The 26028-nt window shown below is 43.1% G+C and overlaps 1 protein-coding gene across 3 annotated transcripts; it reads right to left on the bottom strand.

Moving 5' to 3' along the window:
• Positions 1–3471: 3471 nt before the first annotated feature.
• Positions 3472–23919, bottom strand: ywhae1 (tyrosine 3-monooxygenase/tryptophan 5-monooxygenase activation protein, epsilon polypeptide 1). 3 transcript variants are annotated; one of them, XR_009709133.1, is made up of 7 exons: positions 23637–23919; positions 12100–12299; positions 11103–11209; positions 10549–10755; positions 10091–10227; positions 8545–8602; positions 3472–4670 (listed from the first exon to the last, which is right to left on the bottom strand). XR_009709133.1 is itself a non-coding variant. In XM_061247841.1 (7 exons), the coding sequence occupies exons 1-6, from the start codon at positions 23701–23703 to the stop codon at positions 8595–8597; spliced, it is 726 nt and encodes a 241-aa protein (XP_061103825.1). In that variant the 5' UTR covers positions 23704–23919; the 3' UTR covers positions 3472–4670; positions 8552–8594. The 3 variants fall into 3 exon arrangements, 2 of the variants coding, with proteins under 2 accessions (XP_061103825.1, XP_061103824.1); XM_061247841.1 differs by having other exon boundaries at positions 8552–8602; XM_061247840.1 differs by lacking the exon at positions 8545–8602 and having other exon boundaries at positions 23637–23918.
• Positions 23920–26028: the final 2109 nt, after the last annotated feature.

Below are 26028 nucleotides of genomic sequence, written 5' to 3'. Positions count from 1 at the left end.
CGCATATTTCATAGATCTCTGGATATGGAACCAAATACCCTTAAATTATAACAGACAGTTTGTACCTCATATTCATTGTTTCATTCCAGATCCGGTACGCTAGAGTACAAAGCCAAAGCAACAATTATGTCACTGTCCAAATACTTCCAGACTGCACTATATTTATTACCCAGACATAGTGCTAAAGTGCAGGGCAATAAATAAAAAGTGGCCACATGTTTCAGGCATGTAGTTGAATGATAAACATGAGCATAGTAACACTGGCTGGCTAGTGAGTGAGATGGAGGGGGAGAAACCTGCACTTGTTGTGGCTGGTGTGTGCAGGTTGAATGTGCAAAAGTGGGCTGGGTGGTGTGTGACAAAGGAATTCACTTCCTAATTCACACATTTCTGTTCTGTCAGCTGGTTTCCAAAGGCCCGACTATCCCCCTTTATTCTTTTCAATGCTAGCGTTTGAGAGGGGATCACAGGACCTGGTGTAGCATTCAGTCTGCCCAACAGTGCTTCCACACGACTGCCATTTCACAGTATCTTATTTGTTTGAGTGTTCATTGCATAACGTTGTCCAGCAATGTGTGTTACAAATACAGTGGGGTCCAAAAGTCTGAGACCACATTGAATATCTGGGGGTCTTTTTTCTATAAAATAAGATTTTTTAAACATTTTTAAACAAATTAAAGTTACTTCAAAGCTTTGCAAGAACTACTTGAAGACCAAAGAAGAGCAAATCCACAATCACCTGACCTCAACCCCATTGAATATTTATGGAGACAATTGAAGACTGACAAAAGCAAAGTATTCAGTAACATCACAAGATGCTCTTTTTGGAATATTGTCAAATAATGCTGGAACAACAGGTTTTGCACAGATGCCAGAGTGCACACTGACACTAAAGCAACAGGGGGACATACCAAATACTAAGAAATTATGAAATTCATGTACATTTTTTCACTCAACTTTGACAACTTTTCACTCAAATTATATGCTGATAATATAATTTGTAATTAAAAAGTTTGTATTAAATTAGAAAACAATGTAAAATAGATGCATTTTCTGCAGGTCTCAGACTTTTAGACCCCACTGTATGTGTAACTTCAGCTCATACAGGTACTGTAAGCATGTGTTTGTCTGCTTGGCGCAGCAGGGATCTGGGCAGATGTAAGTGAGCAAAGATGGATGTGTTGTTATGCAGTTGAGATGATATGCAGGGAGGCGGAGGGAAGGGATGGAATACCGGCACATATCCTTTGACCTCTTCACCTCTGAGAAATTTCTTGTCAACAGGAAACAGTGCTTTTCCAGCTAGCCAAAATGAATACCATGCGAAATGCACTTTAGTAAGACCAAATTACTACCTAAAGACCAAATTATAATTAAGTTATCAAACATTGGGGGAATAAGTAATGCAAGGACCATTATACAATATTAATATAATATAAAAAATATGAATGCATATACTATTAGTATATTCATATTTTATTTGTGCATTTGTCAAGTCAGAGAGCTTGACACATGCACCATTGATACTACAAGAATGTACAACAAAAAGTATGCAATTCATTATTTTTTTTGAAAGGAAAATAACATCTTTATCTGTTATGCGGAATGCAAATATGTGAAGAAACCTCCCTGGCTCAGAAATAGAAAGAGCAAATTTAGCAGTGGGGCACATTTACCAGGAGGGCGGGTCCTGTGCGATAGGCAGCTGCCACACTTCCTCCTGCGAGTCGCACTCTGCCCTCGACTCCGCCTGTGGACATCCTCTCTCCTGCCGTGCTCCTTTCCCATCCGTTTCCCAAAAATACCCCCCACCCCCCACCCCCCACCCCAGCTTCTGCCTTCTGCTCCAGATTCGCCTGAGTCGAAGGCCATCTTCCCCAAATGCACTGCCATTAAAAGCGTCAGGAGTTTGAATAGCCTATATCCTGGTGGATATTTACTCACGGCATTGTAAAACATTGCCTGTCCTCGTTTGCTTCATTCTCAGCAGCCTCCCTGAAGATCACTCTCCCTTGCTCTAACAGGAGGAGCCTATTGCACTTCCCACCAATGCATTCTTAATGAGGACAATGTCTTAATGAAGCACATGGCCGTTAACCTGTCAGAAGTTTGAGTATTGTCTACATAGTTTCCAGGCGAAATTCCAGGGCCTGCCCTGACTTTCTATTTGACAGGTTAATAAAGGCATTTTAAATAAACCATATTTTATCGTCCTTCTACAAGAGGGACTTTATTAACCTTTTGAGGAAGTAAATCCCAGGTTAACCTGCTTTTTTCATTAACATGAGCTGTGGGCTTCCCCCTTCCACAGCCTCTCTCTCCTGTCCATTCACCCATTTTATTCAGAGAAAGCATGATTACTAGAAGTACTAAACGCTTACGGCCTTTGTTACCTGCATGAGCACCCAGTTTAATTTCTCTTACACTTTCCCTTCCCAAGCGCTCGTTCCTCAAATGTGGCTAAACTGAAACCACCCTCTGTGGTGAATTCTACCTCTAAGGTGGTAGGAAACCTGATAACCTGGGGTCCAGCTGCACTGCACTGCATTCCAGACTGCTTACGTAGGAGCCCAAAGCTATTCTGACCTTGGATAGGCTCTCCGCGTGGAGCCTGAACACTGGTTTCCTCTTTTACCTTGGAGAGATCAGATCACAGATCAGCACTGCTTGGGGGGTGGGCAAGGAGTAACTACGTCAGTGTTGAATTAAATATCCAGAAATGCAGCATTCAAGTCTGTACTGCTGTTCTGCTTTATGGAGTGTGTTGCCCTCTTATGGTAGTAAAGGGCATCTAAACAAGCAAAGCCTGAAGGACAGTTCACTTTATTGAAGGGTAGTTCACATAGTCACTGAACCTTGGGGGGCACTGTCCATGTGCAAGACATTTTTAGAAATTTCTAAAAAATTTCATAACCAGCCAGCTTTACAGTGACTAGTATAGGGGAAGTTTGGGGTCTGTGGCTGAAAGCAAAAAAATACACTGTGTAACTCCAAAGCCACGTATTATGCGTCACTAATAGAAAGAAATGCAGGAGAAAATGATTTGGTACATGAACAAATAAGAATCTAAATACCCTGGTGCAGAAGGGGTGGCGAACTGAACCAGAGCAGACTGAAGGACTGCCCCTCCGTGAGTGGAGATCATTCGGTGAGATATTAGCAATGCATTCATACATCCACTCAATTAGGCTGGGCTTTCACCATCATGGAATTTACCATGACTGTTGATTTTGAAAATGGAGGGGTGAGCCTAATGGAGATCTGGGACTTGCTAAATATACTCCATTTCACATCTTGTGTTCAAATTTCCCATTTAATTTCCCCCTTCATTGACACTTGGATTCCATTTTTTCAAATTCATTACTATAGCTGTAGAAACGGAAACAGTTGATATCCATTCCAAGGGTCAAATTCTATTTTCAATAAAAATGGATTACAAATGGGATTGGATTAAGACAAGGGACAAAGTAATTTTTTTAATTCAGGTTGTTTTTATTTTAAGTTTAATGTTAATTCCATGCTGTGTTTCAGTAAGAATACAGATTGTTTATCTGTGGCTCCAGTCAGATATCCAGTAGTACAAATTAGCTTCAAGTTACATATACTGAATGAAAAAAAGAACAGAGGAAAGAACGAGACAGAAAAGAGAAGAGAAAGAGGGGTAGAGAGAGAAAAAATAAAGTATGCTTAAGTTTGAACAGATGCAGGTTTTAAATTGACTTGATTATTTAATTTTATCTTTTCCAAATGCGGATACAAACCTGCTATTTTTCTGAATGGGGAACAAAGCAACAAGGCTCCTTCAGATTTTTATTTTTTTTAAACTGCTACCAGCCATTTCCTGAAATCAGCAAGAGTGTGCGCAATACAGTATTTCAGCACAATGTACAGTCCAAATCACTACAGGACATAACCACTAAAACTGTAAAAGTTTAGGCATTTTTGCTCCACTTGGATATTCAGAATTCTGCCAACTTCCTCTGAAACTGTAACAGAAAGAAACAATGAAAGAAAGGGCACTTTGTTCTTTTCTCTTAAAACACGAATGCCCTTTGTAAAAATTGTATTCTCTAATTTTCAACCGATGTTTGCACTAACACAGAAATATTACAGTTCCCACATCTAATTATAGCAGATGTTTCGGTAATAAAAATTAATTTCTGTAATTACATGAACAATACTCAAAATACATCCAGCAAACTGATAAAATGCTGTGGAAAAAAGCAAATAGAAAGAAATGAACAAAGGGATCCGAGTCTATCAATTACCAAGACAGCCTGTACCGGGGGAGAGAGAGAGAGAACAAATCCAGGGACTCTAATCGTTTGCCTTTCCAAAACCGGTTATTAAGTTTAGTTTACGTATCTGAAGAAAATGGGGTAATAAAAAAAAGAAACAAATGAGAAAAAAAAAAAAAAAAAAACCAAAAACAAAAAACTAAACAAAAAAAATAATAAAAAAACAAAAACAAAAAAAAAAGAATGGAGCCCCTAAGAGGCCAGGTGGGGCGTAGATCTAACGAGAGCCTGGGTAAAAGCCGGGGTGGGGGGCTCTCTGTGACACGGGGGGTGGGGATGGAGGAGTCTGGGGTCGGGGTCTTGTATTGGCCATGACGTCTCACTGGTTTTCATCCTCTGCATCTTGCAGTGCTTCTTTATTCTGTTCTTCACCTGGGGGAAGCGGGGAAAAACAAACTCCGTCATCGACACGCACAGAAACGGGGCTTGTGAGACTGTATACACCGCATGCTCGCGTTCAAGCGCTCCGTTACAAAGCTCATGGCCTCCCGCTTGCAGACCAGTAATCCCACTGCAATGTGCTGCATGCGTCTACAGCTGTATTCCCTGGACACGCAACACGGTAAGCAACAGCAAATAAGGTGCATTTATTTTAGAAGAGAAAAGTAACTTAGGAATTATCAACTGAACATATCGGGCTAAATAATTCCAACCACGGAAGGTTTTACAAATGCCTTCATGAATGTGTGCATTTAAGAAAATCCACCTGATGTCATGCAACAAATCAAGACTCTATGCTTCCCCACCTCCTAATTTTGAAGGCCCAATCGTGTGTGTGTGTGCGTGCGTGCGTGTGTGCGTATTCACTGCAGGAACCTCAGGAGAGTACAGAAAAGTAGTGCTCTCCTTTGAAGCACGATGCCTCTTACCACTTAAGAAAGGCTCACACAGACATGAGTCAGAGGACAACGCTTCTGGTGCAGCTTAAGCACCAGGGGTCACTAGTAACAAGAGGCAGATCTCAGCTAACAGAATCATCCCCAACCATGGGCTACACTACTGCCAACTGCGTTGCGGGGGGCAATCTTTTTGTGGGGCAATACGACAGTTTCTTCAAGGGTGTAAAATGTATCTTTATTCCACCATGTGGTGATGAGGCACAGGCTTACCAATAGAGAAATGTGATTGCTAAACTGACGTTTCTATGGCTGAAAATGACAATTTATATGGTTAGGTTAGACGGCCGGTCACACAGTCGGTCAATGCATATTTTTGGATTTCGCATTACGGAAAAGTCACCAATGATAAGCCTATGCCTCATTGCCATACGATCAAAAACGCTACAGAATAAAACGGCCAAGAGTCCTTCACTGCGGTTCAGCAGCACACACGGAGAGAACGGGGAAGGAGCGGCAGGCTCGGGGATGACTCAGGCACTGCGTCGAGGCGTCGGGAGCGCCGGGCTGACGCCTGGAGCGCGCGTCAGCAAGCTGACGCAGGGGGGCCGAGTTACAAGGCAATAAAACACGGGAGGCTGCACCGGACAGAGGCCGCAGCGCTCCAAGTGACAGGGCCAGGTGGGCTGGAGGAAGCGGTGTGCTGCGTGAAGGCTGCCCTGCGCCGTGTGAGGAAGGAAAACAGCCGTGTGGAGGCTTCTAATGGCCACGCACGCATGCAGACGTAATGCTGCTAGGCCCAGGCGAGAGACCGGTGTAGTTGGGAGAGCTTCAGGAAGCCGTACAGGCTAAATCTGTCATCGCATACCGCCCCCCCCTCTCCTTTCCTTACAGATGCTTCAACAGTCCTTCCCAGCAAAAAAAAGAAAGAAAAGAAAGATCACGTACGTTCCAATACACAAAATGTGCCCATGTACTCCGCTTTAGACAAATGCTTTGGGGACAGGAGAAACAGCCATGCAGGAGAGCCATTAAAAAAATGCAATTAGTATTTCTACATAACCATGAACTTCATTTATTTCCTTTTTCTTTTTTAACCAGGGGATCTATTCATCAGGGATTGGGCCAGTTCCATTTAAGTTCAGTCGACTAAGAAAATGCACTGAAATTAACGTAAAATCAATTATTCTAAGAGTTAATTCATTTCTTGAAGGGAAACAAAATGTGCACTGGGAAAGTAAGGACAACACGATGCAAGAGAGCCACGTCCTCCCTCCTCTTAAAGGGTCCTGAATACAGCCAATCAGCCCTTTCATAAGATCCCTCTGATCTACCACAGCTCCCAAATGCACTCAGGAATATACACCACCTTTTTGGGAGAGTGTAAAATAGTCACATGCTCCCTGTATGACACATGCATATATTCCCAAACTACAGTGAATTTTAATCACCCAGCATGACATGAATGTGTGTCAGGGAAATATACAAGTATGAATGACAAACAATTATCTCAAGACACTGTATCCTGAAGCTACACTTCATTGAGAATTTCGCATTCAATCAACACATTGGTATTAGTGTACTATTAGTTTAGGAATGTTGCCATCGGACTAATTTCCTTATCAAGAAAGCTGCTGGGAGACTCCCAGCAGTCTGGAATGCTGCTACCATCTACTGGCAAAAAAGAAAAACTTCTGTGTGTAGACCTCAGTCAGTTTCATTAGAACAGAATATACATATATATATATATATATTTTTTTTTTGAATAAACAATTTGTAATACACAGGATGTAGCACTTTGGCTGAGTTTACACTCCACAACACGGGGTCTAATTTGCTTACTGAAGCAAGGGTATATATATATGGCCAACATCCAAAGCTGTGGATGACCGTTTGAAGTAACCTAGCCCAGGAAGTCATGTCAGTGTATGCTTGGAGACAGTCAACATTAGCAAGAAGTCGGCCCTTTTCTGAAGCAGGGCGCTTCGTCCAGCAGTAGGAAATGTACAGTGAAAATGGCAGGTGACGCTGTGCACCCTGCCCAGAGGGCTGCAGTCCCCATGTCCGACAGTGCGGCCGGAGAAAGCTGAGCTGAGCCTTATGGGGCAAGCGACCGCACCACCGCTGAACTGCATACAGCTCGAGTCAGAGAGATGACGCCATGCTAACAGGAACCTGACAACACCCACCGGCACACACACGACAATCCGGCTCAAACACAGCCGCAACGCTCATCAAATCAGTCCAACGCGCCGTCCGATCCCGAAAAAACGGCAAAAACAGGGCTCTAACGGACGGGTGAAGCACAGTGACAGGAGAACCAGGCAAACCCACTGACCAACTACTCCCATTCGCACCAGGTGATTAAAATAGTCTGTGATACTAGTTTAATTCCTCTTCATTTGCAGTGCATTTAGCAAGAGCGTCTAATTTGAAACAATTTTATTAAGTTGACCAGGGCCCTGTATCATGAAGCAGGATTACAGAGTAAAACCCAGAACCCTCCCAAACCTGGAACATTGACTGAAGTAAAAAGAGCGGTTCTGAGTTTCTCAGCGCAGTTATCCAGCAAACTCTAATTCTGTTTCGTGAAACAGGGCCTGGTTTTAGGAGTTGAGATCAGGGAGCTGTGTTCAGGCTGCCTGGCTGGGTCTACGGTCCGCTCTATCCACCGAACAGTCAATTAAAAGTTACGTCACAACAACTGCTCCGTCCCTGACTAAACTTTCAATTCACTCTTTGTACGTCAATCTAAATTTAGATCAATTGAACTCATTTAAACGTTTAAATTGAAACGTACTGACTGTGAACATGGCTATCAAACAGTAGGGCACACTATTTGAAGCCCGTTTTACTCAGCAAGCAATGTAATCAAAGCCGCTAGCCCAGGCAGAATCCAGCGCTAACCACCATGCCTTGTTAAAACAGGAGCTCTGCAGAGATGCACCTATACGGCACGTTACACGGAGCAGGAAACTCATTTCACACCACAGGGGCCGTCACTGGTGCCTAGGGCTGACCAGCCGACGGCCACAAACAGACAGCCCAGGTCCCGGGACAAGAGCGTGCCCTCTGGGCTGACCAGCCGACGGCCACAAACAGACAGCCCAGGTCCCGGGACAAGAGCGCGTCCTCTGGGCTGACCAGCCGACGGCCACAAACAGACAGCCCAGGTCCCGGGACAAGAGCGCGCCCTCTAGGCTGACCAGCCGACGGGCACAAACAGACAGCCCAGGTCCCGGGACAAGAGCGCGCCCTGTGGGCTGACCAGCCGACGGCCACAAACAGACAGCCCAGGTCCCGGGACAAGAGCGCGCCCTCTGGGCTGACCAGCCCTACGGAGCAGGCAGACGATGCAGAGGTGAGTTAGTGAAAACAGAAAACACCGAAAGCCGGGAAGAATGACTTACAACGTACGCTTTAGATTTTTTGAGTTTTTAACAGGGAATGATGTTTGTCCTTAGGAATCTACACAGAGGGAATGAAAGGATAAATGGGGAGAGAAGTGAAAGTGTCATTAGAGGAGAGTACGAGAGAGAGAGAGAGAGAGAGAGAGAGAGAGAGAGAGAGAGAGATCTGAGACATGCGGCAGGTTAGGAGAGGTGGAAAGAGGGAGGGAGAGCAGCAGCGGTGGGGCATTAACGGCTGGCGTGAAGCGAGAGAAGCAGGAAGCTGGGAAAGAGGGAAGAGAGAAAGGCCACTCCATTAGCCACACCTCTCCCCTGCTGCCTTACCAACAGAAATCCCAACAGAGGAGCCTAACTCTGAGCTAGCAGATGTGACATCAGGTTCCCTAGCAACACTACACCTTGGAACAAATGCAAAAATCCAATGATGGATGCAGTTTTCCGCCTTTACAAAAATTTATGAAATAAAAATGACATTCTTTCCTCATTTACAAACCTTTAATTGTATATATATTTTGTAAGGTATATGTGTATAGTGAAAAAAAAAAGCATACAAAATCACTTATCATTTAGTACCATTAAGAATATTTCAATATTTTACTCCAGACCCCTCTACATTTTTAGGAATGTACACCATGCATGCATACTATAAAACCTGATGGGGCCTCTGCTTTGAAAGCTGTCATGTAAAAACACAAAACGCAATTCAAGCCTTTCAGCACACAGCAGTTTGATCCCGAGAGGATGAAAGGGAGGCACCATCTTGGCTCATTTGCTTCCACGGAAGCTGCTCAGTCCGTTAGGACAGCGACGAAAGCACTTTACTAAAGTACCGGCTCTGCAGCATCCAGGCACCTCCACCTTCCCCCCACTATTACACTGCCGCCCCATTTACAGATGAACTGCGAGATTACAATACAATCAATTCCGGGAAAAAAAATTAAACTCCAAGCACACCACAAGGCAGTTTCTCATCCTCCCATATTCTCATTTTTAAATGTCACAGCAATGCAGTGCAGTCAATACACTGGCAAACCGTTTAGCAAAACCAGCACGAACCCTCGTATTCACACCTTAACGGTCATGAGTACGGCCGGGGTCGGCAATCCTGGGCCTAGACCCGCAGGGCGGGCTGGTTGGAGTTTTCACCATAAAACAAGCAACTCAGAGACAAGAAACAAGGCGATGCGAGTTGATCGTAAAACTGCTTCCATCGATCAATGAAGGGCCGAGGCCCAGGGAAAAGCAGCACACCCTGCGGGTCTCCAGGACCAGGGGCTTCAGTGGGCTCATTAACGGGATGCAGCTGCACCAGATTATTATGAGGAAACACTGATCTTCAGACCATAGGTGTCCCCGGAGCTTCTGCTTCTTAACGTTATGTTCTGCCATCAGGCACCATAGTGCAAAAGCTCTTGACCTCTGGTTGAAAATGGAAGGTGTGAAAATCAGTGTTTCCTGATTGAGCCGGTAAAAACCGAATCGAAGCTCACTGAGTAGAGTGGGGTCAGATGCACATTGAGGCGGGCCAAAGCACTCTCGTTCTTACCATCTCCCTGCATGTCTGAAGTCCATAGTGTCAGGTTGTCGCGTAACAACTGCATGATGAGCGTGGAGTCCTTGTAGCTTTCTTCACTCAACGTGTCCAGTTCTGCAATGGCATCGTCAAATGCTGCCTTCGCCAACCTGTAACACACCGGACACAGAGAAACCCGCTTGTATCTTTGAACGGAAAAAAGTATGCGCCCACCTCTGAAGACCAAATTTGAATGCCAAAACAGACCTTAGGAAGCTATAGGTAGAGAAAAACAGAAAATCTACAGGAATTCCAATTTCACCGGTTGCACAAGGTGACAAAGAATATTTGCAATCAATCAAATACTTTGCTTTTTGCACAAGATATTTATAACTCCGATGTGAATTGACAAAACGCCAACATCATGAAGCAATAACCAACTAAAAATACAAAGAGGAAAAGCAGGGTCTGGGGAAGCAGAGGGGTCTTACCTGCACGCACGGTCAGGGGAATTGAGGATTTCATAATAAAATACGGAGAAGTTCAGTGCAAGACCTAAGCGGATGGGATGTGTGGGTGGGAGTTCGATCATGGCGATGTCGCTCGCAGCTTTGTAGGCTACCAAGCTGTTCTCTGCCGCCTCCTTCCTGTCGTTCCCTGTGGCGAACTCTGCCAGATACCTGTGATAATCACCTTTCCTGGGGAGACAATGACAGGAAAGGCTGAGGCTCGACTCCCCCTGCAAGGCCTCTTGCCTTTTCTTTTTTTTTTTCTTTTTTAAACGAAGTGAAACTTGACTGCAGGGTGACCTCGTCTTTCACAAGCTAAGGCTCGGTGTGATGTCATTCTCCGGGCTGCAAGTAAACGACATACTAAACATTGTTTTCATACCACCATGCCGCGAATTGTATTAAATGCTAATATTCCAATTACATGCACAAAAGTAAGAGTATACAAATACATATACAATGTATATATCGAGAAAGAGGATTCCTAGATGTGGTACAGGAAGGCTTTTTTATTTTTTTATTTTTTTTTGACGTACATTTTGTAGTAGAAAACCTTGGATTCTCCCGAGGTTGCAGATGGAATGAGATGCTTGTCCAGTACATCCAGAATGTCACCACAGATCTTTTTCAGTTCAGTCTCAACCTGCAGGGAAAATATAATAACATTAAGACCACAAGAATTGTAGGTGCAAAATACATTTTAAATTAAATAAGTCAATGCATTTATGTGAGAACACAAACAAAAGCTGAAACAATAAATAATAAGTAATTGAATAATAAATGATTAACATTTATTTTGTGCCTTGAGGGTGGGGGCATAATATAATAATATAATAATAATATCTAACACCCACCCACGAAGGTACAAGCAAGGTATCAATCAGCATACGCTCTTCTCTATACTGTCAAGACGCAAACAAACTCACAGTGGGTGAATTATTATTATTTTTATTTTTTTTGGGGGGCTCCAAAAATAAAGAAAGAAAGAGAGAGAGAATCATGGTTCCAGCTTGTTAATGTGCAGCCGGTGCAGGCAGTGCTGTGGTACATTTTTAGCCTGGCATGCAGCCTGTCCTGAGCCCACCCGTTTGCAGGAGCCAGACAGAGCGCAGGGAGCCCGTTCCCATGGAGAGGGGGAGGTGGGGGAAGCACTGACGAGGGGCGGGCGCGAGAGCGCAGCCAAACACGCCATGCTCGCTGGGCACTGCCGGCGCTACATCAGCGGACAAGACGCACAGCGCAATGCCGTAATAAAGGATGCTCAGGATTCCAGTAAGTGACAGTCACCGCCAAACTGACACCCTGAAACGTTATTCCCCTTTTCCTTCCAGCTATTCTTATTTTATTGCGTGTGCAATGTTCCAAATGTGGGAACTAAGAGGAAATGCAACACGGTTGGCAGTTAGTATGTGAAAAAGCTACACGGCTGAGTGCGTGAAATCGGCACACTTTTACATTTAAAAAAAAAAGAAAAAGAAAGAAAAAAAAGGGGCTCTTCCGGAAGCTTCCCTTCCCGTCATCCCCGTGGCTCACCGTTTGCCTATATTCCCGGATCATCCGTAATTTCTCCTCCCCGCCCTTGCTCTCCTCCTTCTGTTCAATACTGCTGATTATCCTCCAGGACGCTCTCCTGGCGCCGATCACGTTCTTGTAGGCCACGGACAGCAGGTTTCTCTCCTCCACCGTGAGCTCCACGTCCATGCCTGCCACCTTCTTCATGGACTCCACCATTTCTGCAGCAGAATAAAAAGCACGGGACACAAGTGAGAACCCAGGTAAGCCTTCCCGAACAGCTGCCAGATGCTCCCCACACCATTTCTCCTACCCGTGGTTACATTTTCAGTACCATTCCTTCTGCGTCCACTGGAAGTGTGCACAAAGTTCGATCACTACAAGGCACGTTTGGACCGCATTGTAACGGCATGAATAAGAAAATAAAGCCTTTCATTGGCTGTAAAACTGAATTAATTTCTGCGGTTTCCTCCCATCTGCCACAATAAGATCCGCACAGCCGTTGGGCCCTTGAGCAAGGCCCTTAACCCTGCATTGCTCCAGGGGAGGATTGTCTCCTGCTTAGTCTAATCAACTGTACGTCGCTCTGGATAAGAGCGTCTGCCAAATGCCAATAATGTAATGTAATATTTCCACCTAGAGCTGATGGAAGCACATCGATAGCTAGCAGCACGACTGTACCAAGACGCATCACAAAAGGCAATAAGATTGAAATGCCTTTGAAACTTTAGTAACCCTGACAGAAGGAAGTAACATGCGTCACACTTATCCTTATTAACCTCTGACAAAAGGAAGTAACATATGACACGCAATGTTTGCAATGCAGAGTGCCAACATTAGTGCCTGATCCCAGTGACAAGGAGCGGCACTAATAAGTAAAAAGTAATGACTAGTAGTAATGCGTTATTGTGATCGCTTGCACACATTAGTGCTCTAAATTTGTAGACGGGCACTGTTAACTGAACATCCCACCATAGCCATTGTGCAAAGCAAAATCACCCAGAACACCAAAGTACTTAAAATAGAAAGACTATTTATCAGAATGTGAATACCAGCGTTTATAACCGCCACTCATCTTGGATGAGCGATGCTGGAAGAGTTAGCATCAACCACAGAGCGAAACTGTAGAGAACTAAACTGCCAAAAACAACCACCACATGAAAAGACAAATAAAACACGGACGGCCATCTTGCAAACGTCTCCCCTTACGGATCGGAAGCGAAGGTACAAGAGGCAGCTCGTGGCGTATGAAGCGACTGCGTTTTACATGGAATGTGAGCGTCCCGAATCAAACGTGACAGGAGTGCGCCACGCAGCCCTTTTAAACATCCCACGGACACCCAGCAGATAACCGCAGCGCCTAAGTGATCAACGGATTGAGCTGAGCATTGTGGGCGGGTGTCTCGGTGGCGCAGCCTGTAGAGCACTGACCGCATGCTCATTGCGAGCCGCGACGTTGGCGGTTCGAATCCGACCGTCCGACATTTGCCGCATGTCTTCCCCTCTCTCTCGCTCCCATTCTTCCTGTCTCTCTATACTATATACTGTCCAATAAAGCTGAAAAAGGCCTAAAAAATATCTTTAAAAAAAATTTCAAAAAAATAAAATTGAGCATTGTGTGCACGTGAGAGTGTGCACACGCACATCGGTGGATTGGGCCGCCTCGCTCGTCACCCTGTGCGCGCTAATGGCGCGTCGTGGAGACGAGTGTCTGTCTTCAGGCTGGCTGCTCCACAGGCCTTAAGCGGACCCGGGTAATGCACAGCGGTGATGGGCTCCTCGTCATTCAGAAAAGCCCCCTCGCTAGTCACCCTGCGCGCACGCTCACGCCGTGTCGTGGAGACGAGTGGAACCGGCCACCGCGGCGGACATGAGATGCTTGTCGGGGGAACTTTATGAAGGGCGGGGAGCCTATTCGACTAACGTCAAATGTGGATACTCACCACTGCGTGAAAAGGATATCGATTGGTGGGGAACGTGAAATTTACATATTTGATTGCCATACACGTCCACTGGTACACAATGGCGTAAAATCTTGTAAAATTTATTTAGTTTGAGGAAGTGGATGGAAAAACAACTTGAGAAAATACAGAAGTATTCATTTATTTTTGGTATATATTTTAAGACTAGTTCGTATGTTTATGAATAATTGACTGGTGAATTTTGATTTCAAAATCTTTAACCACTTGAACAGATTGGCCTAAAACAGATACACCCACCCCCACACAGTACACACACCTTTTACTCTAGCCCAGGGGCTTAGGAGCACAAATATTTTAAATGCCTGCTTTTAAATCCACCATTTTCCTTATTTAAAACCGTGCTCAGAGCACAGAGGTCTTGAATTTCCTCCCGCACTTGCGTTGCGAACAAGCATGTTTGCCCCAAATGTAAATCTGAACTTGCATAACGTTCAGCCTGACTTTATATACAAATCGTTCCACCCACTACTGAAAAACATATTTACTCATAGTGTAAACATAGTGAAGCATCGGGTTGGCTCCACGCATCATGAATTAGACATCAAGTGACTAAGCAAATACAGCCAATGCTGAAATCTTTAAAACTGTATTCTTCATTTATTTAACATTTTTAACGGTGGGTAAAAAAACTAAAACAAAAAAACATGGACAATTGGACAAAACATGGACTAATAGAATAACCTACAGAGATCACCCGTGCGCAGGAGAGGAAATGGCAGTTGGCCTCTGAAAATTCCGATGATGTCATGCCTAACCTGGTGGAACTCTGGCCTTTACCTCCCAGCTAGCCGCTCGGTAAGGCAGGGCAAGCTCAGTGAGACAGCCGGGCATTCCTGGACACTTCCAAGCTGTTCCAAACACTGACCGCAGAGGCCTGATATAAGGCTAATACATAAAGAGGAAAGCCAGGTTTGGCTTCAGTGAAACTGGTCAGGCTATTCCTGTTCGGCCAGAGAGAACAGGTCTTTCAATGTAGTTTCCATACCCCAAATACCATTAAAGAAAACTGCAGTTCCCCCCCCCCCCCCCCCCCCCCCCAAGAGCCAAATACAAATACTTAGCAAGCCTTTCATATTTAAAGTATGTCAAAGGAGGGGGGCGGTGGGTGGGGTCACCCTGAATAATGCGCAAGGCTGTTGCCTTTGGAATGACATTCCAAAGTCAACCAGCTTAAACCAAAAGGAACTGGCCGCACTTGACATGTGGCCATTTTTGTAGGCCAGAATGGACCATGGCAGTTGTTTAACATGCCAAACACCTAAGCAAATGTCACAATCAGCAGAAGCAGAAATGCAACCGCTCAACAGGGGTCAATCACATGCAGGTGCCACAAATATGCAGGTGATACCTTAAGTGTACATACATACCATTATGCTGCAAAGAATGACCAATCTTTCTCAAGAACACAATAAAAATCAATCCCCAAAAAAAAGAAAAAACTAAAGAAAAACCCTGAAGATTCTGGGGACAATTAGCCATTATTAACTCTTTATTACAAAGTGTGTAGAATACAGGGGGGGCGAGACCTAGCCTCACTATATCAGCAATAATGATATACACGACATGGAAAGGGCATTGCAGGTCATTTTTAACCAGTGACCAGTGTTTCTCGCATTGAAAGCCTTGATTAGTTGAAATATTTCAACCAACGGTGACTGATTTTGCCACTATATTAAAAGCAGAACTACGGTACATTTGCATATTGTCAGAACTGGTGGTGAGCTTTGAATGAATGCTTAGTATGCATATTCAATAAAGCTTGTCAGTATTCTAAACCAAACGTGCGTGCTTTGCCCTTTTTACCCGAGAGTCTAGAAGGTATTTATGGACAATGTGGGAAACATGTGCATTTTAAAATCAGAAATCCATACAAAAATAACAGGTGCTTAAGGCACCAGACTATTTTCACCGGTTCAAATGATTGACTCCAAATGAGAATGGCATGGCCAACCCTACCCGTAACCAAATAAAAATAAAGAACTACCCCCGATTCCCAGGATCAGTCCTACAGATGACTTGCCTGCACAGACACCAGTTAGACCTAAATGTCACAGCCCAAAAACGACACAACGCCGGTTTTTATTAAAGTGGACTCAGCACACGGCTGCCTGCACAGACCACAGCTACAGGCAAAGGGGAGGAGCCAGAGGCTGAAAGGGGGAGGCCCCAAATGTACTTCTCAGGAACGAGAGCAGAATACTAATACTACTTGGACGGAGTTGATTGTGTAATCTGGCTGGCTCTAAGCTGTAAAACTGGGAGACAGAGGGAAGCGGGCGTGCGAGACGGAGACGTACTGACCATGGCGACAGACAATAAAAAAATAAAAATAAACTATGAACACTACTCTGATATAGTAGAGACTGGTCATTGAAAAGGACTGATATTGCTTCACAAAGACACCGATCACTAAACATACACTATGTGAGCACTTTTAGGTAGACCTAAACACCAGCTTGTTAATTATATTTAAATCAGCCAATCATGTGGCAGCAACTAAATGCATAAAAGCATTCAGACATGGTGAAGAGGTTCAGCTGTTTTTCAGACCAAATGTCAGAATTTGGAAAAAATGTGATCGGACCGTGGTATGATTGTTGGTGCCAGACAGGGTGGTTTGAGAATCTCAAACTGCTGATTACCTGTGATTTTCACGCAAAACAGTCTCTAGTTTGCAGAGAATGATGCAAAAAAGCAAAAAACATCCAGTGAGCAGCAGTCCTGCAGGCAGCAACACGTTGTTAATGAGAGGTTAGAGGAGAAGGGCCAGACGGTCAAAGCTGACATGAAGGCGACAGTAATGCAAATAACCACGCATTACAACAGTGGTATGCATAAGGGCATCTCTGAACACACAATGTGTCACAACTCTTAAGTGGATAGGCTACAGCTGCAAAAAATAATTTAATTAAATAAAAAAATAAAGTCTAACAAATACCTAATAAAGTGCTCAGAGTATGTATTAATTGCATTAATAAAAATGAATACCTTTTACTTTTACTGTATTATATCTAATCAGCATCAATATTGTTACCACAACTTCATTTATGTACTTTATCATTTGCCATTATTAGTAAATCCACAATGGATTTACTAATTAACTTTGAGCCAAAGTTCCTGTTTTCATGCAAGCGCACTGTTCATCTGTTCCTAGGCTTTCAGGTTAGATATTGCTCAGTGTTCGATGGAGGGCCATGTCTTAATACTTACTGTATGTTTCTTCTAATTAAATGCATTGAATTGAGAGATTGGTCAATTTGTAAAAGCACTATCAGATTTACAAATACATGAAGCGTTAGACTTATGCATAGTGATTCTTTGGTGTAGTAAAACAATGTACCTTACCAATCAACATTTGTTCTTTACCGTTTCTTCTTTTTTTTTTTTTACTTTAATTTTCTTCAAAAACTCAAGTGTGGTCGCTGAAGACGGCAAACATAACAATTTTTGCTTTTAATGGTTAGACAGTAAAAACAATTGACAAATGGTGATCCTGCCTCAGCCTGTCAAACTACAGCAAAGTATGTAAATCCACCTAACAGGACTTTGCAAACTACTGAAAAAGAATGCACCTCAGGACTAACCAGTTTTTTTTTATTTATTTTTTTTAGTTCATTTGTATGAAGCGGATAATGAAATATTCTACGCTTCCAGGCAAGAAAATTTATATCTACGAGCTCCCAATTAATGCGGGATTTATATACCAATGAATATTTATGAGAAAGAATAACACCAAAGCTTTCCTTTATTTCTCATCCAAATACTGATCAGAGTAATCAATTGTAGCTCTCATGGTCAGGTATTGGGAACAGTCTGCATATACATCTAGCCAACAGATTTCAGTTGCATGTTCAAGATCTAAATAAATGTTATTTTCACTCTTTGATGCATTGATACATTACACAAGATAATGACAGCACTCCCACTGTACATTTTTTATTGTAGCAAATAAAATTGATACATTCCAATGCACTTTTACACCAAATTGCCAACTACTTTAATGGCAGAACTGGCACACTGCCAGCTCAGAGTGGAATCCTATTGGTGTGTAAGTGGCGAAGGCTTTCACCATAGAGGAACAACACTCCGCCACACAAAGACAGGCCAAATTACAGGCTCTTTCTCACCGACTGAACAAAACCAAGGGAGCCTATTGTTGCTGCGGTCGGCCTTAAGGTTTTCCATCAAATCTGCAGGATGATTTGTTAATCTGAAAAGCAAACTGTATGTGTTACACTTTTACGGCACAATGCTGATGGCGCCATCTTTGTCCTGCTGAAAGCAAACCTGCAAGACTCCCCCACCCACAAATTCCAACGGTTTCAGGCACTGCGATGAGTAATTAGGGGGGTGTTTGTTTAGCAGCAAACTCTTAAGCCATAAACCTGGGCGACTTGACTCCAGGCCCTTGGGGCCGTAAGGTCTGAGGGTATTTGCTCAAGCCACGTACTGCACCACCTCATTTCACAAACAAGCTTACTTCCTGAAGCAAACGGGTAAAACAATTACTGAGATCAGGTGGTGTAGTGCACGGTTGGAGCAAATGCCCTCAGGGCCGGGAGTCGAGTAGCCCTGCCAGAAACCAATCCCCACCACCTGCACAGTTGCAGGTTTGATCTCCCATCATCGCACTTCGGTCTATTACCCTTCCTGCATTCCCATCGGGATACAGTTACAATCCGTGATTAAGAGCGGAGATCTACCACTCTCTTAATTTCATACTTCGAACCGAGAAAAACGGGACAAGCATTCAACAGTCGTTTTATAGGATTAATGTAAGGAATGTAATTATTTGGTGTAGGGTGATTTCTTTCCCTCCTCCAAGGGTTGGAATTCAACCAGGGATGCATCTTGGGAAGGGGCTGATCTGGGGAGTAAGTTGTATCCATTTAATTATTTTCTAATTTTTTTATGTTACGGATGCCAGCTATATCATCTGGACAACATATTCAATACGTATTTTTGTTTTTTTAGAAGTACATTAACATAGCCCTGTTTTTTTGGCCCAAAACAAACATTTTAAAACTGCTCTACCCCTCAAAATGATAATAAATAAAATAAAGAATTACTTCTGGTTTTATGAACTGATTTTTGTGCACGCATGTTTTTCCTCACATGGGAAATTGTGCAGTTTATACAATCCCACTGAATTAAGCTGGACTTCTTGCTTAGACAGCCTTTCCGTGAAACATGTTCCAAAAGTGTACCAACGTGAAATCGGATGCAACATATCAACGCAATCAATGAGCAACTACGTCACTTAAACCCCAACTCCCCCCACCCACCCATAGGGTCGACCCCACATGGTCTCAAAAAAAAGAAAAGAAAAAAGCTTCATACTTCAGCCATTTCACAAGGCAAGCTTCCGGGGAGGGGAAATGCATAAGCAAACCCAGACCAGAGTGATGTGGATTCAGTTTAATTCATTACTGAGCCCCCCTCCCACCACTGACAATCTGATTCCCACACCTTAAAAACAATGCATGAGAAGTCAGAGAATCCCACGGGGGGCACTAAAAGCAGACATACCCTGTGCCACTGAGGAGAATTCCCCACAGCTCCTGGACACAATAGCTCTACTTTGTACGCATTTTTGTAGTTGTCTAACTGGTCTGCACAGGAATGAGAAACAGAGCACCTTCAACTGTATTTTTTTGCTATAGGCTCAATTGTATAAGAAATGAAACTGTATCCAAGCTTAAGTGCTTTTAAGGGTTTTTGTATATATATATTTTTTTAATCCAAGACTCCCTTGGAGCCGGACTCAAGACATAAGACTGGCACATTAACGGCAGTTGCCTCGGGGGAAACTGCCATGACGACACAACATGGAATTCTTTTAAGTTTCTCAGGCACCCAGCACTCCCTCCTGCAGGGGAGACCACCGGGGGCTGCGGCCGCTCATAAACAGGAAACAGTGAAGGTAAGGACAGTGAAGCCAAATGGACAACAGCAAAAGAGTGTGCATGTACATGCAACAAACACTCAAAGCAATTAAAATCTCTCTGCCCTACGGATGTTAATAAAATTAGAAAGAAAGAATTATGCCACTACCAAGCACACATAATCCCCTGGTGGCATTGTCTACGTACATCTATTGATTTGAAGGGGAAAAGCTTCAATTGAGGCTGAAAATGTATGTCTTCCCTACACTTAAAAGTATTTTGCATTAGAGCGAAAACCTATGATTGGGTCTACAAACGCTAAATCGACAAAGTAGGCCAGAGCAAAAAATTACATTGCAATAGTTAATATCTATCCCCAATGCTCAGCTGTCCTTTTATAGAAACCCACTAGTGAATGGAGACTCCTAATTGCATTCAAGCATTAGAGTCATGTCGAGCTCACAGTCTCTGCTTCACATCAAGGGTAACCAATCAAAAATGGCATATATACATCATGTGACCTTGACAGATTTCAGACATTCTAGAGGCAGTCAATGTAGAACATACCATAGTAAATATTTACTAGAACGAACGTGATTGCGGTGTATAACGGGTTTGAGAACTTTTTCAAGGGACACAAGATTATGAATATTTAGAACTCATCTGCACCTATACAACTGAGGCAATACCCTGAGCCAGGCATTGGAGCTGGCATTTAAACTTGTCTAGCTACAGGATTGCAAAGCCTGGAAATAGCCTTACTAGTGACTGCAGAAAAGCACAATTGGATATCCCTTGCTGTTCCTGTTGAAGAGGAAATTAGCAAAAACTACCATGCTCACCATCTGTAAATTGTTCGATGAAAGGCATTCCTTTATCAAGTCAAAAAATGTTTCATTGTAGTCCAGGTTACACACAACTCAGGGTGGCTACTGGGTGATATAGGTCTGTAGACGCCGTAAAAGCCTGTGACTTGATTACGAAAGACTTTGTTAATTCAATAAAGCCCCTGCAAATGGCTGCCAATATCAATTCCAAATGCATTAGATGCAGCCATTATATGCAAACTAAAGGGGCTGGTTTTCATACCAGCTAAGAACTGACCAAAGATTGGTCCAATATACACAAAAAATGTTAGTTATTTATATTCAGTTTTGGCACAATTTAGCTGGCATTCTCAATTGCGCAAAGGAGGGATAGGAAGGCATTTCATTTGTGTACTTAATGGTGGCAACCATGGAGTAAAGTTATTCTAAGCTACAACATGAATGAATTAACCTGTCACTTGGCTTGACTGGGATAACCAGACAAAAGCACATCAAGGTAGCGACGCCTCGGGCATGCTTTTTCGGATAACAATTTAAGAGCGAACCTGTATTTGCTAATAAAGGAATCACAGCCTCCATAGCACCATAATAGCGGTCCAATAAAACTAGCCAATAAGTAAAGATGAAATATGAAAACGTGGAAATCAATTGCGCAAGTATTTCAAAGCCGACAGATCATGAGCGTTGCAGACGTTTCCCACATAACTTGTGTGTTAAGTGTTTTATGAATGAAAGCTGCAGGCCGGACAGAAACAGGGAGGGGCCTCTCTCAATCTCTTTAACGCTCTTAATTATAACGCATTACGAACAGGTTAAAACAAACGTTACCTTTCCATAGCTATAACTAAAGTGCACTGGAAGACATCTAATTAACGAGTTCAACTGCATAAAGCCAAGTCCGCATGAATTTGCTTGCTAGCTAGCTTCTAGTACTCAGAGCAAGGTAGTGCTAGCCAGCTTCACCACCGCCATTTTAGCATAAATTCCAAACCCCTGGTTAACATGGACTGTAAATGAATCTTACCGTCTAACGTGGCATTTAAGGCATGTACATTGTCATAAGGAATATCTATCCACGCCATCAAAACAACTACCACGCTCGCAAATTGCGCATCATTCCCGAGTATTGTTCACTTAAACCACACTTCAATAATGCTAGCTTGCGAATGTAGCTAGCAAGCATGTCGCAGGACCCATAGCCAGCTAACTACCACACCCACATTCTACAGCGCAAAATTTGCCAAGATTAAGCACTCTTCACAAACAGCTGATGCAAATAATTTATTGTTGACTTGAAAATAAATAATTTGCCCAAACGTAGTTGGCACTAGGGAACGATTAAACACTAATCATTTGCCAGATTTCCTTTCTAAGCCATAATAGCAAGCCAAGTATCAATTTCACTGTCATACCTAAACGTAGTGCTAACCTGCTAGTTGCAATAAAAACGAAATTCCTATTAGTAGTTAGCTGGCAGGTAGAAGAGATTAGCAGAGGGTTTTTTGTAGCATATGTATAGCTAGCTACCCAAAATTAGCAGCAATATGTACTTGTCAGCAGTGTCAAGACTGCGCGCGTGCCTGCCATGACATTTAGCTAGCTAACGTTAGCCAGCCGCATGTGAACCGGTTAACGAGCTAAGCAAGATAGCTACATTCTCAGAATAACGGAATAGTGGTAGCTATATAGCTACTAGCTAGCAGTCTTGGAAGCATAGCCAGCTAACCACGTCAAATTAAGAGGTAATGCGTGTCTCGACCAACGCATTTTATTAGAGAACACTGACCAAAATCACTCAAAACGAAAGAGAAATCGAGGGGTCCGAATACAAATACTAGACTAGCTAACTTAGCTAAGCAAGCAACCATTTCATCGCCGTCGCCATATTGAACTCTCCACACACCCGTCAGTGACAAACTAGCTACCGAGCCATGCTTTAGAACCCATTCCAAACCAGAGCAGAACGTTACCAACCAAGTGTAAAATGTGAAATCTAAACACTAAGCTGACAACTACATATTGATCTCTTTATTTATATACGATGAACATAGTAGGGCCCACACTTACCAACCTAAAATATTAATTACATGCTGCTGGAAATCCGTTAGCTGATCGGCTAACTCGTCTAACGTTAATGGCTAACGTTAAAACATTACTAAATTAACGATAGGGAAAACAATAGACTAGCTAGTTTGTCAGTGCATGAATTGTTGTTTCAATTATAGTTAACTTCGCTATGTTACCGTATAAATGTAGGAATATGCAACGGTATTTTTGTTTAAATAACGTGCTTGATAGCAAAGATACTGGACTGGAAATCTGAGAATTGCTTCAAGTTCACTTGGTAGGCTAACGTTACCCCAGTTCATAAAATAAAACGACACTCGACTTTGTCCCCATTTTATGCTTACGAGCTAGCTAGCAAACGGTTAACCAAATGGTCATCTAACGAAATTTCACCCATTGTTACATTGCTAGCTAGCCGCCATTTTACAAGTCCCTTGGCTAATTGCATGTTATTCCCATTACAAAACCACGGTCGCAACGCATAAGACATGAATTGACGGTGCGCGGCCTGTGTCAATTATCGATCATTCTTTACAGTGACACATCTAGGAAGCAATGTTCGCTAGCGTGTGTCCATATCATATAGTATCCTTTCTCTGCCCTCCTGAAACTCATTGCCCGCCATTTTGTCTCTTCTACGATCCCTCACAAAGCGTATCCATCTTCAAACCACCTCTCCCTCTCTTCCAAGCCCCCCGCTAGAGGGAGGGTGAAGGGACACGGAACGAGCGAATGTGAGAGAAATCTACTCAGCAACCTCGACAATTCTCGCAAAACCATTCGATTTTTACCCTTACCGTCATATCTCTCAGCTTGCTCGGCAAGTTTGGCCTGATATACTAAGATGTCTCGATCTTCTGACATGGTGTTCGGTGCCGGGGCTGGCGTTTTTCCGGGCGGAGGAACAGAGGCTCGACGTTAGGTGCGTCTGTCTCAGTCGGCGATTCCTAGCGGAGCAACAGTGGCTCAGCGTCCCGACTCTACCGGTAGCACTGGACTAAAAATGGCGACGGAACTCCATCCGGGAAACTAACCCAGTCCTCGCCACACACCACCCTCTCTCCCCTTCTTCTTCACACACATATTAGATCTCCACCCCTCCCTATCTTGCGCCAATTCGCCACTATAGCAACCACTCCATGGAAACGAGAGGAACGTGGGGAACCTAACCACAGTGGTTATTTTTAACCTACTAAGTAACTTGGGTAGTTAGTAAAACGATTTTTAAAACATCAATCCCTTATCTGTAAAAACACAGCAATGCGGAGATGAAAGACACCTGTATATATATATATATATATACACGATAGGTGGCTATACCTTGCCACTTGCACGTAAACACTTATATATGGGATAAGAAACAAGTGAATTAGGTTAAGGACAATCCGCAATACTAGCACAAAATTGATGCTGATCTGTTCGTTTTTACTGGCAGGCAAACACCTCGATAAGCAGTCCACAATCATAAAACTCGGCTTTGTCTGGTAGCTATAAAATAATATAAAGGTATCTGAACAAGATAGAGGTTTGCAGTGTTTTGTATATAATCATTTACTTTTATATAGCAATATACCGTCACTACAAATTTAAGTACGTTTCACACAGGTACACTATGAAAGGCCTTTTACATGAACTCCTTTAACTGTTGCAAACAGTATGCCAGCACACTTCATGCAGAATAAATGAAGTTCAACTGGCATCATGAGTTCTGTTAATTGTAACTACTTAATCAACTGTTTAAACTATGGGCTTAAACCAGGTCACAGCCTGTATTGAAAGCAGAAATTTCTTGGGCTGCTCTTGGTACTTGGATAGAAGACGTCCTATTGAAAAAGAAAGTGTTGCCGTGAGGCCATTACTAGTACAGTGGCAGGGACAACCTGTGTTCATATCAAAGATCCAATGACACTTTAATGACCAACAGTTTTGCCAAGAGTGATGGCCAAATTCCAAACCTGGCTCTCCCAATCTGACCATGTAATCATCCCAATTCAATTGCCCAATTCAAGATTCCCTCTCCCCATCATCTTGTGTGTGGTGCATAGTTTGTGAAGCCTCACAATTAGCGCTTTTCCTCTTTTCTTTTTTTTTTGCTCTCCTTCGATACATTACAGGGATTTTAGTTTTTTCCTTCTCAGCGGCATTTCAGATTACCTGAACTGATCATGGTTATTCAGTAATATATCGCACGGTTCGATAACGATGGCCTATATAGTTTTTTTCCATTCTTTTTGGCACTGCACAAATTATCCAAATATTGCAAGGGCCAAAAAAAAAAAAAAAAAACTTGCAATTTGCTGTATAGCTTTGCTTGCATTCTACTGACCCCACCCCCTGGCAATCCTAGTACTTTGTTGTGGAGGCAAATGATTATGATATAAAATCAAATAAGTTAGTCATTGACAATAAAGTGTAGGTCCACTATGTTATGGGGTTAATTAAATAGTACTTTTCTATAACATTTTAAAAGAAATGTAAGGTCTTCTGGAATATTGACAAGCTCATAGGGAGATTACTGTGTGAAAACAATTCACACTAGTTTTAGGGCGACATGGCTCAGGCAGTAAGAGCAGTTGTCTGGCAGTCGGAGGGTTGCTGGTTCGATCCCCCGCCCGAGCTGTGTCAAAGTGTCCCTGAGCAAGACACCTAACCCCTAAATGCTCCTGACGAGCTGGTCGGTGCCTTGCATGGCAGCCAATCGCCATTGGTGTGTGAGTGTGTGTATGAATGGGTGAATGAGAAGCATCAATTGTACAGCACTTTGGATAAAGGCGCTATATAAATGCCAACCATTTACCATTTTACCCTGGTTTGAAGTCACTAATTCTGCTTACTGGACCACCAATGTGCCCACATTCAATGTGATATAATTTAGATTTGTTGCTATGTCTGCACAGTGCCTGGAAGCCTGCAATGTTCCCTGCAGCCTCAAATTACACTTAGTGGTCATCATGGCTGTTAGAAGTGTGCAATTCACGATAAAAATCAATTTTTAGATCATAATGTGACACTCAAATAATTATATTAATATGAATCCTGCACGAAAATGACAAATATAGCAGTATAGCAAAATCTTGATGAAAGATTCTGTGAATGTAATCAGGTGACCTCCATATGTATATGTTGAGTTGAGTGAGTCTGGTAATTTCAGCTTGCTCTCCTTTCAATGGTACTACAGTGACCCATTTA

The sequence above is a fragment of the Conger conger genome, chromosome 7 (genome assembly GCF_963514075.1).
Source record: "Conger conger chromosome 7, fConCon1.1, whole genome shotgun sequence".
NCBI lineage: Eukaryota > Metazoa > Chordata > Actinopteri > Anguilliformes > Congridae > Conger > Conger conger.
Note: the sequence above shows the minus strand (reverse complement) of the source record. Positions and strands in the feature narration are given on the sequence as shown.